Source organism: Hippoglossus stenolepis, chromosome 23 (assembly GCF_022539355.2).
Source record: "Hippoglossus stenolepis isolate QCI-W04-F060 chromosome 23, HSTE1.2, whole genome shotgun sequence".
Lineage (NCBI taxonomy): Eukaryota > Metazoa > Chordata > Actinopteri > Pleuronectiformes > Pleuronectidae > Hippoglossus > Hippoglossus stenolepis.
The window spans coordinates 14,991,372-15,007,265 of NC_061505.1; the positions used below are offsets into that span (position 1 = coordinate 14,991,372).

The 15,894-nt window shown below is 44.4% G+C and overlaps 2 protein-coding genes across 2 annotated transcripts; both read right to left on the minus strand.

Moving 5' to 3' along the window:
• Positions 1-840: 840 nt before the first annotated feature.
• LOC118102209 (zinc-binding protein A33-like) lies at positions 841-10,125 on the minus strand. Its single transcript, XM_035148249.2, has 2 exons — positions 4,488-10,125; positions 841-2,863 (listed from the first exon to the last, which is right to left on the minus strand). The coding sequence occupies exon 1, from the start codon at positions 5,946-5,948 to the stop codon at positions 4,542-4,544; it is 1,407 nt and encodes a 468-aa protein (XP_035004140.2). The 5' UTR covers positions 5,949-10,125; the 3' UTR covers positions 841-2,863; positions 4,488-4,541.
• c23h4orf54 (chromosome 23 C4orf54 homolog) lies at positions 841-14,984 on the minus strand. Its single transcript, XM_035148185.2, has 2 exons — positions 10,132-14,984; positions 841-1,295 (listed from the first exon to the last, which is right to left on the minus strand). The coding sequence occupies exon 1, from the start codon at positions 14,769-14,771 to the stop codon at positions 10,152-10,154; it is 4,620 nt and encodes a 1,539-aa protein (XP_035004076.2). The 5' UTR covers positions 14,772-14,984; the 3' UTR covers positions 841-1,295; positions 10,132-10,151.
• Between the last annotated feature and the right edge of the window lie 910 nt (positions 14,985-15,894).

Below are 15,894 nucleotides of genomic sequence, written 5' to 3' on the forward strand. Positions count from 1 at the left end.
CTTGGATTGAGGGACATATTTGAAAGAGTCTTCAAAATGGGACAGTCTAGTCGCACCCCACGGTTTTCAAATGCAGCCTCCGAAGAATGCAGCCCCATATTGTCTGTTTGTGTTGTTCACAGAGCTTTAGAGATATCGGGAGGTGTATTTTGGAGCTTTTGGACATATCCAACACAATTTGTCCAGTTATAAATTCAGGTTCGTAAAGATCCCACCAACACCTGGAAGAAATAGTTCCTGAGGCTGCGTAAGGTCATGTGTGTCTTAAAGCGACACCTGATCCAGACAATCAAGGATTGCGGTTATCAGCAGTAGTTCAAATCTCCATTATCTTCTATGGTTTTAAAAGAAAAGTTCAACATTTCCAGCAGGTAACTCAGCCTAAATCCACAAATAAGTTATTTTTGTATGAGTAAAACAAATGGTAATTGCTCTGTATATAGAATTTTTCTACTCTTGATGATCCCTCATAGCACTTTACAATACAGTTTAGCCTTTCACCCATTCACACAGACATTCATACAGTGCATCTATGTGCAGCACTTTCTCTAGGACACATCAGTTACATACAATGGGGGCAATTTGGGGTTCACTATCTTGCCCGAGGACACTTCGGCATGCAGACTGGTGGAGACTGGGATCGAAACCCCCTGAGCCACAACAAAGAAACGCACTTTGTTTTAGAAGTATTGTTGATAAGTGTATTTTTTCTTATCTTTGGACAGAGTCAGGCTATAGCTGTCCCACTATTTGCAGTCTTTATGCTAAGCTAGGCTAACCATGTCCTTGTCCCTCTTACCTGAACTCCATCTAGTCAGTCAGCGAGTGATAACATACAGGTTTGCAAAAAGGGTCTCATGTTTATTCAATTTCAAAGACGCACAAACACATTTACAAACAGCATCTAATGTAATATTGCATTCTGCATTTGTGACACACTTTTGAATGACACTGTACATTTGCAAAACACATCTAAGTGGGGAAAAAAAACTATCAAATCATGTTCAGCAGTCATTATTGTCATTTTGGACAAGACATCGTAAAAGTTGACATTTCTCTTTCTCAACCCCTTCACTTCACGTGTGCTCCCCACTTCTTTCCCAGAGTCTCCAACATCCGCAGCTCTCGTCTCCATGCTTTACCCTGATTACATTTACTGTCTGTCCACAAGGTTCATATAATAGTTTCAAAGCAGCGGAGTGGTCCAGTGACCCCGACTCCGCACAAGACCCTGAAACACTTTAAGTCCCAGAATCATTCAGGGATGCTTCATGGCATCAGGTTCTCCATGAGACCTGTGAAAAAAAAGTATTTACACTTATACACACATGTCGCTATTACTGAAGTAAAAGCGTAAATAATCATGCTCATTCAAAAACTGCTGAAATATCTCAAGAAAAGTGCTGCAACAGGCAGAAAAAAAGCTAATGGAAGGATTTACCATTTTATGATTAAATGATTGAACAACCTGTCAGCAAGAACAGTGAGTTAATCATTTAACTGCAAAATAACTGGGAAAGTAGATTATACAGCTTAGTTTATAGTATTAGGACACGTGCATCATATATAATTTATAAAATCTGGGGCTACTTTTGGTTTGATTTGTCTGGGTGGTGAAATGTCGTCCTCCAGCCCAGTGTTTGATGAGTGAAGCCAAAAAGGGGAAGTGAACTAAGATGGGGGGATGGGAGGTCCACAATCAATTTGAAAACCAGAACATTTCAGCAGCAGAAACTAAAATTAAACGTCAGGAAAACCTTATTAATGTGTGTGCCTTATCAAATACAATCAAAGCAGGATCTGTTGACACGAACCGCGTCTTAATAAGACACATGATCTTTTCACAATTCTCTTTTGTCCAATACAGCGACCATTCTAAAACATGTGTTGTCTCAGAGTTTAAAAAAAAAACATGGACTGTCCAGCAGGTCCACAGTCTGAGAACTATTGCATACAAACCAATAACTCAGTATCAAATAATTCTGTTTCAATATCGTCATGTAGAAACAGTGACACACATGGAAATACATGTTGAATGGGGCGAATTGAAAACCAGTTTGCAAATCACACAGTTACTGTTTATCTCTCTTTGCCGTGCCTGATGGAGAGAATTCTGCATCTGCACAATCACATTCTTTACATTCCAGTGAAAACAGCGGGGAAATGAAAATGAGCAAACTTGATCTTGACACAAACACAAACTTCCTCCATGTGGTCACTGAATGAAAACATAAAAGTTCCCATACAATACAGCACGGCTTCCACAAACTGCGTGTCTGCAGGAGCTTGGTGAGACATCTGTTGTATGTCTACCACTGTACAGGTTCAACACACAAATCACATTAGCCACATTATGCACATGAAGGCATCACAAATGACATATCTGTATATATAACCGACATTTTAAGTAATTGCATGACTTAAATTCCAGCAGTAACAGATAGTTCATAGTTAATCGCTATAAAGTGGCATACAAATGAAATCAAGATGTAATCATAATTGTTTCCATCTGTTGGAGCTGTGTCCAATCTTATTGTCTAAAATACACGACAAACATCACACACATAACCTGACATCATTTTTTTTTTAATCAGAATTAAACGCTGATTAGTTTTGGGAGTGGGTGATTACAAACAAGCAGAGTCAGTGCAGTATAGGCCTGAGTATAAAGTAAGTCTTTTCAATTTTTTTCACAACGTGAGGAGATAAAACAAAGCAAGGAACACAGACCTTATACACATCTTGTACAAATGAGATAAACCGGCGACACCATCCCCTCCAGCTGATAAAACAAGCATACAGGGTGCAGCACAGTGAAGAGCCCGGAACCCGGAGCAGTCCAGCATCCGCCCAGAGTTCAGTTCTGCAGGAAACCAACAAAACAAAACAGACTCAGTTCTCGTGACACACGGCATGAACGGCCTGCCACAGGTATTATCATTCACATTGGGAAATGTTGAATTTGTGCACAGTATGATAGAATCGCAGTAACTTCTCTAAAGGGACGGCTACAACCGCCACTCACAGCTCGTTTTAGCCGCAACAACTTGCTAATGTTAATCACATCATTAATTGGCTCTGTGACGGTTTCCTTGTGACCCTGAAACAATTTGACCTTGTTTGGTTTCAGCAGCTCCACAGCCGCAACGAGCCTCTTAGCTATCTGCTTGCTCGCCACAGAACCTGCAATGTTTAATACCGTCTCTGTCCCCGACCGTGACCTGACACGTACAGCCAGAAGCCTGAAGGACATTTCATCCACTACTTTGTTATTTTCATTTATCACATGAAAATGAAAAACACGGTACAGCTCTTTTTTTTATACTTGGATTGTCTCCAAGGCCTTTCACGACTTGGAATCTGGAGGTTCTCCACTCCTGGTAAAAAAGAACCTCATGATAGATATACCACAGACACACTGTAGAGAGCTCTGATCAAACAACCTGAAGCTGTTTTCGGACATGACCTCCAGGTAAAACCCGGAGGATTTGCTATGGAGTCTACCCAGAGCTTGCCTTTCACACATGCACAACACAGCGGGAGGTTTTCTGCACAGACGTGTTCACAACAGCATCAAATCCTTCGTGTTATTCAAGAGAGAGGTGGAGCAGACAGAGACAGGAAGTGACGTATGAACTCAGCCGAGGCGACAACGTGACCACAAACTCTCTTGACATCTTAGCCAGTGTCTTCTACACGTATGGCAGCACTTTTTCCCCGGTGATATTTGTTTTTCTTTAGTTTTTTTAATTTGTGTGTCTGTCTCTTACTGTTTGTTCGCATTAACTCCCTGAGACAACTACGCCTCATCAACTCTGTATGGAAGTTTATTAATGCCAACATTATTGAGCAAAAGCTGAAGCTTTATCCAAACAAGAATTTGAGATTCAAAAAGGGTTCTGAGATCGATCGGGAATTCCTAACCATGGTTTATGAGGTAAATCCTGATTTTATGTAAACTGACCGATACTGACCTGTATATGTCATTTTCTAGAACATTAGCTGCAAATATTAAAATTTAAAAGTGTAGTTGGTCCATTTATTTAACTGGCAGCATTACAAGTGGAGCAATTTGTAAATTATGACACTTTTCCAATTTGATTTGAAATTAACGGCAGTGATGCATTTTCAAACTGTTGAATTACAATTTCAGTGTCATGTGTCCATTTTGTCTTTTAATTACTTTTAATTTGACTTTTAATTTTAATTGAACAGCGTGAGGATAGCATTTCTATAACCAACTGACCAAACCTTATAGTGAACACATTTTGAACATGACTTGATGGTGATTTAATCATATCAAAACCATCAAATATCAGATTTTCCTCTTGCAGACTGATCCCTGTCCATATAGTTTTGCCACTAATATGCCTCCACACTCAAGGGTTGATTTGGAGGAAAAGAGTTGTTCTGACAAAGGAACATGACGGCAAGATCACATACAGATATCAGGTATTAGAAACATTGTGAATATGGTGATTACTTACATTAAGTTATAAAATGGGTCTTATTGAAGAGATTGTCATCATCCTCATAACTGTCTACATCCCGAGCTGTACATTGACTGTCATTGGTAATACCCTCAGTTGCACTGTGGAAGTGGTGTTCATGAAGGGAAACAGCTTCTTGGTGAATGTCTGTGAGAAGGTATAAATGTTTGTGTTGGTATCCAGGTCAAAGAAGGACAGCTTTCCTCTGTCCCAGTCCATCTGCACCCTGATCCTCTGAATCGGGTTCTTCACTGAGAGAGTACGGTCCAAGTGTGGTGGAGAGTATGCTTGGAGTTTACCATTTTGGAACCATATTTCCCAGTAACCAGTCGGAATATCTCCTTGCCTCCGGACAGACTCTTCTATCACACCCACTGCCCAGTTTGCATCATTTTGAACTTCAACAGTCCAGCTGTGAGTCCCCGAGTTAAAGCCCTCAGATCCCAGGACTGTGGTGTAACTATCAAATCTTTCTGGGTTTTTCGGAAGCTGGCTCTCCCTCTCTACACATCGTACACTTCTCAGATCTTCACTTAGTAAAAGGTTTTGCTCAGCTGTGTTTGGGTCCAGAATCACGGGAGTGTAGGAGACCATGCCCTTCATCTTGATCCATACTTTGAAGGTGAGGTTGCCCACATGTTTTGACATGTCTATCAAAACTCCAGAGGCCAGCTTTGGATCCTCCAGCAGGTGGCGCTGCTTGACTCTTTCCACTGCAGCATTGTAGTTCTGCAGGAACGAGACGTCTGCGGTTTTCAGTTCCTCCTCTGTGATTCTGATAGTTTCTGAAAGAGCTGCTATCTCTCTGCTCAGAGCCTCAATCCTCCGCATCATCACTCCACTCTTCTGCTCCTCTTCCTTCCTCAGTGCGGTCATCCTGGCTTCTTCTTCTTTTTGTAAAAAATTCTGAAGCTTCGTAAACTCACCTTTAATCGTCTTCTCTGTTTGTCTGGCCTGGGCCTTAATTTCATCCGCTGTTAAATCCCAGTTAACTTTAACTTGACTCAAGTGCTCCAGTTTGTCCTGTAAGGGCTTTAAAGATGTCCTGAGCCGTTCCCTGTTGTCCTGTGCAGCTTCATCGATTGGTCTGAAACTGTGATTGGTGTGTGTTCTCGAGTCACGACAGACGACACACACAGGCTGCTGATGGTCCAAACAGAAGAGCTTTAGTTTCTCAGAGTGCAGGTTGCAGAGAGCCTCAGTACCGGCAGAGGTGCTCTCTTCCAGAGAAAGTTCCTGTAACAAGGCTTCACACAGGTTCCTCAACGCCAAGTTAAATGGCGGATCACTCTTTGAAGATCTTCTTTTGCAAACTGGACACTGGAGAATCACTTTGTCCGCCCACCAGGTCTGCAAACAGTCTTTACAGAAGCTGTGGCTGCATGACAGCACGACAGGGTTTTTGAAAATCTCAAAACAGACGGAACAAGAAAAGTCAACGGCTGATCGCAGAGCCATGTTCTGTCATAAATGAGAGTAAAAAAACACAGCAGAGAGGCAGTGTGATCACAACCTCAGCCAGTCGTAGTTACTTTCACTTTGAGTCCCACCTCAGTCAAACCAGTCAGCGCTGCACCGAAACAGCAACATGTCAGTCTCCCATGCAGTGTCCCGAGCTCTTCTTACTGTATCTGTTCCGTCTTAGAGAAAGTGCTGGGTTTGAATCCTGTTATCCTTTCCTGTGCCTCTCACCTCAGAGTAAGAAGGTCACAAACTGTGTTTCCTTACAGTTAAAAAGGGGAGGAGTCCTTTCAGGGCATTTCTGGTAAGAGATCATGGCCCAGTTAACGATGACTCAGCACAAAAATGGAGACGCCTGTCTCATGAAGCTCAAAACACGAGGACTAACAAAAAGTGAAGTGTTTGACTCAAACTGGAAACAGCCCAGTATCTCCAGTGTTCCAGGTATTCCTTATTGCCTTAGCTGTCGTTCAGACTCCTGTCTTCTCTGACAGACAAATACAATCAACAAATTCCAGGTTAAAGTCCAGGCAGTCAGACGACGTGTAGGCACGCTGCTCGGTCACTGTTCCAACCGTGGGTGTGTTGCATTCCACCTGCTGCTCACCTGCCCTGTCTGTGTTTCATAACCTGCACCACGTATTTCATATTCAAAAACATACATGCCTGGTATGGACGATGTGCTATGACTATATTAGATTAATCAAACCTTAATTCTAAAATGCTACTTTGTGTAAATCTAAAATCCCATAATACAATTTTCAGTGATCCTTTAATCTTCAGAAATGAAGTGCCATTAGAGTGGAAACTCCATTGTTCTGAAAAGTCACACATGAGTGCTGAGTGACAGTTTGTGGTTGGCTTTCCTGAATTAAACCACATTTAGCTAGGCAGTCATAATTAGCTCATCTGTCTGACAGATTTCAGTCACAAACAAATCTCTGACAAGTTGTTCTTCACAGACACGTGAAGATGTTGTGGTGAAAAGGGCTGTTAAAAAATAAAACTTTCATTTGGATAAAATGGAACTGTAAACTAAAAACAGACATTGGAAAAAACAGTCTCCAACATTCTCCTTATGAAGCCCGATTTAAATTCATTTGATCCAGATCTGCACCAAACTGCACATATACTTATAACCTAAATGTTATGGATTCCTCTTTGGGTTATGTCTCATCCCTCCACAAAATGTCATGGAAATCAGTTCAGTACTTTTTTGTGTAATCCTGCTAATAAACAAACGCAGACAAAAACATCACCTCCCTGACGGAGGTAACAAAAACCTCAAATCGGTCAAACTTGGAATTCAATATTATCTCAATCAGCTCTATGCACTTGGGGGTCTTCTACTGATAAAAGAGGTCTATTATAGACGACAAGATGACTGTCCTCTGTTGACTTACACTTACCCATACACATTTGTGCCCCCAGTCAGGAGGATTTAAACCAGCAACCTTCTCCTCTCTCCAACCATCAGACCCCAGATCTGTTTACTACTATAAACACAGCTGAGCCCTCCAGTATGTGGGTCTCATTCTCCGATGAGAAGGGGGGAACTCCACATGCTCGGCCACGGTGCAGCTGAGGCTATCTGCTCCCATGTCGCATGCCGTGTTTATATAATTGCTGATCAGTAAAGCTGGCCTCTCCATCTTTCTGTCTTTAAACGACCGGTCCTATAAAAAGCCGGCTGACCCTGCTGAGACTCTGACCTGCCAGGCAGCCTCTCGATGTCCAGCAGCAGCTGAGGCTCTTGGTGTACACGCATAACAAACACCTGCCACTGCCTGACCTTTTACCATGTCCACCATGGTACACACACAACACCCAGCCCATGAAGAATCGTATATCAACGTAATCCTCTGTATCTCTGCTGTGATATCAGAATTCATAAACTAGTTCAGGCTGCTCAATTTGAAAACTTTGTAATCATATATTGTCCTTTTTACATGCATGATAAATCCTAGTATATGACTGGTTCATATGTATGTCGTCATCCAAATGAAATGATACTAGAAAACTGTTAATTTGAATATGGCTAATTTGCCTTAAGGCAAGATGTAAAATTGTGATATAGAGAGTGCACCACCCATCCACTATGTACTTAGGGGGGTTTGGGGATAATATGAAGGTTTCTATGGAAACACAAATAGTTCAAAATGAAATATATAAATTCAATCAAGCCGCACCAAATCAGGGATAGATAGAGATCAGACATCAAAATTTGTCTGATATGGTTTATTCTGATAAAAACATTCCCAGATCTGCTCCAAAACTGAATCGGGGGTTTACATGTCTCATCCCACATCACTCCACTCAGTTTTATGGAAAAGCGTTTAAGCAGTTAATTTCGTAATCCTGCTAACAAACAACAAAACAAACAAACAAATCAACAGACCGGGCGAATACATAACCTTCTTTAAAAAACAACAGGGAAATAAATACAATTTAAACTCAGATCACTTTTTGTATGATGTTAATTCATCCAGCTTTTTTCTAAACAACAGTTTGTTGCTAAAAAATGTTTTAATTACATTAAAAACATTGACGATGGCAAGAAAATGAAGCCCAAATCAAAGGAGATCAAAGGCATTTAAAGTTAAACAAAATAAAAGGGATCTGGTAGGATTTATTTTTTACATTTTTGTTTCTCGACTGAACAATGCCATTTTCTCAATTATATTTTTTCAGACACAGGGCAGAACTATAGGTCTTTGATTCGTCGTTACTTTGAGCAGAATAGGTTTTTAAAATGTATCTTTAAATGTATTTAATGAATTTTTTTAATTATTTGGATAAATTGTGATTTTGTCCATCTTTATAGAAATAATTTATTTGATATTGGTTTATTGATTTATATAAATTTGGAACACTCCATACTAGTTGGGCTTCATTTTTTCCCTATTGGTAAACTTCAATAGTGATTTTGTAAAATAGAACATTTAAAATTGCTGGAATCAAAAAAGAAAATACCTGCAATAAACTCCTTGTAAAACTCTATTGTGAAAATATACAGTTGAAATAATGAATACAATACATATTAAATAAGTTTTAAAGATGTAGGCCTATCACATCTTTATACAGTTTAATTGCCAATTATAAATATTGTGGCTCTTAATATGATATGCATTATTTATTTATTTAGCACTGTGGGGCCTCCATACTATGAACAAGTAGAACAATTTTAACCGGGAAGGTAAAGGCAGGAAAGACCCTCTCTCTCTCTCTCTCTTCCGCCCTTTCTCTCTCTCGTATCAATGGAGCAACAATGAAATGCTATATATCATGCTACTAATAATTATAATGCTAATATATGCCAATATACAGATAATTGTGTTTTGTGGGATCTTTTTAGTAAAGACAGTTTTACTCAAATGGTCTTTTGACGAATTATTATAAATATTATTTTTATTCTGTTGACTTTTTTTATATTGTTATTGTCTTTTATACCTCATTCTGACTTGTCTGCTGATGTAACAAGGGACTTTCTCTGGTGTGGGATCAATAAAGTTGTATCTTATCTTATCTTATCTAAATGGGAATATGGGCAGCAGGGTTTGCGTTGGTAGCAATAGTACTGGTAGATTCATCTGTAAATAATATATGCGCTAGTATATTGTCCATGTTCTCTTGTGGACATGATTTGGATCCTCAGCTTAGATTTTGTCATATTTCCATTTCATAGGAGAAGGCTCAGAGCTGTTTCAATACCCTGAGGCAGGATTTATATCACAAGATTTAAATTGTCATGAGCTTATTACAGAAAGAGCAAACACCTGGACATATTAATCCACATGTTGTTTTATTCCTTCCATTATTTAATTTAGTTTTCTGAGACAAATAACTACAAATAGTACTTGTTTGCAAACTAATATTCAAGCCAAGTTGATACTTTTGTTTTAAGAGGTAATGGGCCAAAAGGTTTGGGACCCCATGCATGACCTCCATTTACGATTGTAGTATTAGTCATAAAACAATTCTTGTTAGAAAAATTCCAATGAGGTCCTAAGAGTGTCCTCTCTCGATTTCATTATAAGTAATCTGTGATTTTAATAGATGATACATTTTAATATTGAAATGCATTCATACAGTAATAGTAAATTATAAAATCAGTCCAACACCAGTCCAACACCAGTCTGACTTAGTCTCGATGACAGGGTTAACATTCAGATCCACTCACCTGTCCAGGTGAGCTGCTGTTTATCTGTGCTCCACCACGAAGCTCATGGTGGTCCCATCAAATGAGGGCGGGGCAATGATCCGGGGCCCCTGTTGGGATGTAATGCTGATGACCGGCTGCTTGATGCCGGAGTAGCCCTGTAGCGGCCTGCTGGTATAGGCCTGCTGTTGAGATCCAGTGGCCGCCTGGGGAGACTTCCCAGTTGCCATGTAGTAGGGGCTCTCCATGTACATCCCCTCAGTCTGCTGGGACATGGCTTTCTCGCCACTCTCCATCCCTGGCTGCATCGACATCTGGGACTGCACCAGCGTCCGGGTCGGGATCATTGAGGGTGTGGGCATGAAGCCTGGGTAGATCATGTAGGTGTGTCCATATGCTCCGGGACTGAGTGCCAATGGTGACATTGGCATGGGCAGCGGAGTCATGGGAGGCTGCGGCATGGGCACATCCACATACTGGCCTGTTTCTGGGTCAAAGAGGCGCTTGGTGGCCGGCTGCACAGGAGTGTCCACCAGGTAGTAGTTTCCAGTGGTGGGATCCAGGAGCATCTTCCGCTGGGTGGCCTGGAAGGGGTCTATGGTGGGAGCGGGGGTGATTGCCGGGGAGAAGCAGTAAACTTGTGGCTGACTGGGGGACATGCCCAGTGGTAAGGAGTGGTAGATGGTAGCAGAGGGTATCTCTGGCGAGCATGTCTCCATCACGATGCTGGAGTGTTTGTGGGTCTGGCTGTGGTCCTCATGGCACCTGGCACCACATCCAAAGTATCCTGGAGGAGTGGTTGGGTGTGACTGAGCGGCGGATGAATACACGGATGTTCTATCAGCACAAGGGGGCTTTTTGCTGCTGCTGGCATGAGACTTGACCGGAATGGTTAGATAGTTCTCATTGTCCTGTGAAAATCTGTCCACCTCCTTTGATTGAGCTCCATCGTTTCCGCTTCCCCTTTGCTGGTGGATTTTTAATGACACGGGCAGTTTGGGGGACTTCGGGACAAAGTTTTTGGTGCTGAAAGGTGTTTGTGCGACTGCGCTTGACTGAGTCACCTTAGCGGCTGTGGAAGCTTTCAGGCTAGTGCTGAGGCTGAACTTGTTTTTGCTGCCTGTGGTGCCGGTGGTTTGCGCTGGCTTAGCAAACAGCCTGTCATCACGGCCACCGGGTGTCTGAAATCCCTTGAGAGGGTCTTTGTCCTCCCGCCGCAGCAGGCTCTCGCCGCTCGGGGACGCTGTTAGTGCGGGTGGTGTCTTGTTTAAGTTGGGATAGGAGTCTCGTCTCGCTGGCTGGTACATGTTGGACCCTCTCGCTCCGTCCTCCTCAGGTCCTCCATGTCCCTCGCTAGCTAACATCGAGAGCACGTGGCTGTCTGTGAGGGGCTGCAGCTCATTCTTCCTTTTCCAATTATTTTTCTCATACACATAGAGCTGCTCCATGGTCTTCACAGCAGCCTGGAGTTTTGCCAGAGCCCCCTGGTTTGCCATTTTGGATTCGGGTTTCTTGTCTGTAATATCTGATGTTTTTTCCTGTTTATTTGAAGCTATTCTGCTTTCCATTCTCAAACCAATGTCTCCCTCTGAGGAATTATTTGAGGCTGCTTTCCCTGCTGCCCACTGCAGTGGAGCACTTTTGGCGCCCTCTGGAGACGCTCTGTCAAAGTCCAAGGGTTCCCGGTTAGACAAGTCAATATCACCACACTGTTTTCCGTTATTGTTTGTATTCACGGACTGACATTTTATCACTATGGGGGACACAGAATTGGGATTTCGATTGGGCGTTGGCTTCTTTTGCTCTGGGTGGTTGTCAGCCGATGCGATGTTTGATTTATTGTCATTGTTGTCCAAAGAAACAAAGTGATAGGAGCTTTTAACCAGTTTACGCACGTCCCTCACTTGGTGAATTGGCGTCTGTAGCTTCCCTATATTGTCTCTGATGTCTCTGACCATGAAATGCGGCACTTTATCTGAACACTCACCCTTCAGAGCTGCAGCCAGCGCCTGGCATTTGAAGTCATCTGCTCTGGCGAGGCTGGCCGCGTTACAGCCTATATTAGGAGCGCGCAGCTTGGAGACGCCGAAAGGCTCCGCTTTGTTGTCCCGGACGCTCCTCAAGTTGATTTTAATCTCCGGAGATTTGGAGGTAGCGACCCTCCTGGAGTCCGCGACGTATAAAGTGTTGTCGGAGCACGGTTTCACGCCTCCCTCCTCGTCACACGGAGAATAACTCCTGCTCTGCAGCTGCTGTCCGACCTCTCCGTCACCGGACAGCAGTTGGATACTTGGCACAAACAAATGTGACATTTTCGTGGGTTTGCCGCTGCCCGCCGCGCACTGGTCCCCGTCGCCCTCTCTGTCGTGAGCCGACGGCGGCTTCTCCTCCTGAGTTTGATCGTTTTTATGATCCTTGTGAAACTCTAGCTCCTCGTCCCTCCAGCATCTGAACGCGCTATTCTGGCTGCGGAGGAGCGTGCTCCTGGACGCTTCCAATGCGCCTTTTTTAGTATCGATTCCAACCTCGTCCGCCGGCTCCAAATTAGTTTCTGGTGCCGGAGCGGCCGCGTCGTGTCTCCGGGAGTCGCTCCTGGTCTCGCACGAGCCGCTGTCCACAAGGTCCCCTAATTCATCCACGCACATTATGGCGTAGTCGGAGCTGCTCTCTGAGAACCTGGAGCTCTGTCGCTGCAGCTCCCTGCTCCCCTTCCCCTTGTGACTGTCGCCCTCCTGCTGCACACAGCACGGAGAAGGCGCCTGGTGCGGCTCGCTGATCTCCCCTCGTTCCATCTTGCGCTCCTGCTCGAACTGCATCTTCTTAGAAATCACATTTTTGATCAGGCTCGAGGCAAATGTGGCTTTCTTGTGCGTGTCCTCCATGGTTTTAGAGGGCGGCTTGCTGGCCACTCTCCTCTGGCTGCCTTGCAAACTGTTGGTAACTTCATCCGTGGAACGTGATCCTGCGGCGTTTTCTGCAAAGTTCGTGCGCCTTTCTCCACCAGACATTCCCGATTTGACATTGCATCGAAAATTCAGAGTCTCCGTGAGTCGTATCAGCCCACTGTGACCCTGGCTGAATTTCCCCATCAGCTCTATTTGCTTGGTGGAAGACGACGCACCATGGGGGGTTCCACTCAGAGTGAAGATCTTGCCGGGTGGCGGTTTGATGCTTGCCAGTGCAATGTCCTTATAACCTCTATTGTCTATGTTCTTCGCTATTTCGAAGGAGGCCGTCGAGTTTTGGTGGGAAACCACACTTTGGTCCAGCCCCTGTGACATGTTCATGTTGCCATATTTCAGGTCGACAAACGTGGACCACCTGTTTATCCCTATGCCATGCTCTGATGCAGAGGACTCACTGGAGGTGCTGAAATTGATGGCATCAAAGTAAGGGTAAGCCAGGCTCTTGAAGGTTCTGGCTGTCAGGTTGCGCACCTCCTTGTCAGCGTCGTCCAGCTCGCTGACGGCGCTGGACGCACCGCTGGAATTCTCAGTGACCTCTTTCCCCTTTAATTTGCCGCCAAAGTGCACGCGTCCTGGCACAGCTATGAAGCACTTCGCCCTGTCACACAGCGTCTCTGTCTTCCCATCAACTCCCCTTAACACATAGCGACCCAGGTCCCCGGAGCGCCTGGTATGATAAAGAATATTGCCATGTTCTTGGATGTTGCCAGGGTCATTTATAGCTCGAGAAGTGGCCCTGATTGACAGGTGGATCTGCCCCCCACTGTTTCCACTGCACTGCTGCTGCTGCTGCTGCTGCTGCTGCTGGGGCTTTGACACACTCTCATCTGAGCTGGTGATCTTGGCCGCGTCGCACGGATCACTTTCAAGCAGAGTGCTGACTGTTGCTGCTGCGCCCTGAGAGCGAGGCTGGCCGCCGGCCCCCCTCTGCCCCGTCGCCCTGTATCCGTCGAGAGAAGCATAATCGACAAAGGTGTACACCTGGATGTCATCCTCAATGTCCCAGCTGGTGGAGGAGTCCCCCTCGTGGTCAGACAGCTCAGAGAGCTGGATCTCGTGTGTGGTAATGTAATGAGACTCGTCCTCGGTTACGCACGGGACGCAGCCATCAGAAAGCACCAAACTAACATCCTCCTCCTCTTCATCATCATCATCATCATCATCCGACTCACTTCTCCCACTCAGATAATTGTCATCACAGTGTAATTCACCATCTCTTTCTGTCTTCAAGTCCTCGTGTTTGGACACATCCGGCTGCGTAATGGCGCGCTCGCTTCGGTCTCCTGATTCGAGACGACCCTCTGACTTTGCGTTAAGACAAGGAGGAACTGATGACGATGATGAATCAGGGAGACACTCCTCGCCAGCTCCTGCACGTTTCTCAACCCCGGAACTCCCTTTCCTCTCGGAATCAATCTCTGCTTTATTCGCCAGCTCATGGGTTGGTCCCGTTGCGCACGGAGCTCCCGCGCTCCTCTTGTCAATTAGGACAGACATTTGGTTTCTCAAATCAAAGCAACAGTCTTTCCCAGCTTTTGCCCCTCTTGTCTTCATGTCCACGGACTCAAAATCGACGTAATTGCTTTCGTCTTGCTTCACCGGGGCATCCTCGCCTCCGTGCGCCGGTTTTTGGAGCAGATCTTTCATCGCCCGGAGAGTCGCCGAAGTCTCCACGCAGCTTTGCTCCGTCTCCATGGCTGGAGTGGCAGGTTTTAGCTTACATTTGGTGTCCGACAGACAAGAGGCGACAGAGATGGACCCCCCCACACACCACCCAGGGTCCCCCCCGTCCTCCAGACAGTGGTGGTGCTGCGCGCAAAGCTCCTTGCCTGGTTAGACAGTCACTCTGATGACGACACGGAAGCGCTCCAGAAATTCCAGCTCACCGTGACATGAAGGCCAAAGCCCAGGATCTAAAACGGAACAGAGACATTACCAACCACCGTCTGGCTCACATGGGTCTCAAGATGGGGGTGGCGGACCAAAGGGGGGTCGTTGAGAGGACCCCCCCATGCAATAGGCATTCCTCTCTCTTGGTTCCCTTAAGACTATTTCAACTTCTGTATAATTCTCACAATAACCAAATTCAACTATAACGTGGAGAAGCATAGAAAATAACTTCAACCACTCATATTTTATTTTTTGTATTGTTTTATTTGTAACACCACCTGAACTATCTCTAGACATATACCAGTGTTCATATGATCGTGCAAACCGCAGCTAGGAAAGAAAGGACAGGGAACTGGTGAAAGGTCCGAGAAGAAGAGCACAACTTAAAGATGGACTGTCTGCAGATCAGATCGAAGAGGTGAATGGTTTACAGAATGAACAGAGGAGCCGCTGCAGGCATCAGCATCTGCATTATCTTTATGTTTATAGCCTCTGGGTGTTTCATTGAGGGAGAAGGGGCACATTAGAGAAACTATGATTCGAAGCGGATTGTTTTTCACATGTGTTAAAGCATGTTCAGAGGGGATCTCTGAAAAAAGGATACATGCCTCTGCCGACCAGTCAAGTTGTTGTTTACATGACTTTCTTTATTTAGCAGGTTTCTACTATTTCGTCTATTCAGGGAAGCTGACCTGAGTCGAAAGGACAAACTTTTGGTGCTTTGTTGTTCTTCCTCTGCTCTATTACTACTTTATTAATGTTTAATGGGAAAAAAACAGTCAGCCCCTTGTGTATGTTCACATGCTTATGCCAATAAAGCTGATTCTGATCGAAAACAAATGTTGCCGCAAAGAAGCACATACGTCTTAGCTCTGCACAATCACCACAGCTTCAACCTTCAAGGTGGACACCCAGATTACTGCCATGG

Excerpts from the sequence above, each read along its gene's own strand:
- LOC118102209 (XM_035148249.2), bottom strand. The coding sequence starts at position 5,948 with ATGGCTCTGCGATCAGCCGTTGACTTTTCTTGTTCCGTCTGTTTTGAG.
- c23h4orf54 (XM_035148185.2), bottom strand. The coding sequence starts at position 14,771 with ATGGAGACGGAGCAAAGCTGCGTGGAGACTTCGGCGACTCTCCGGGCG.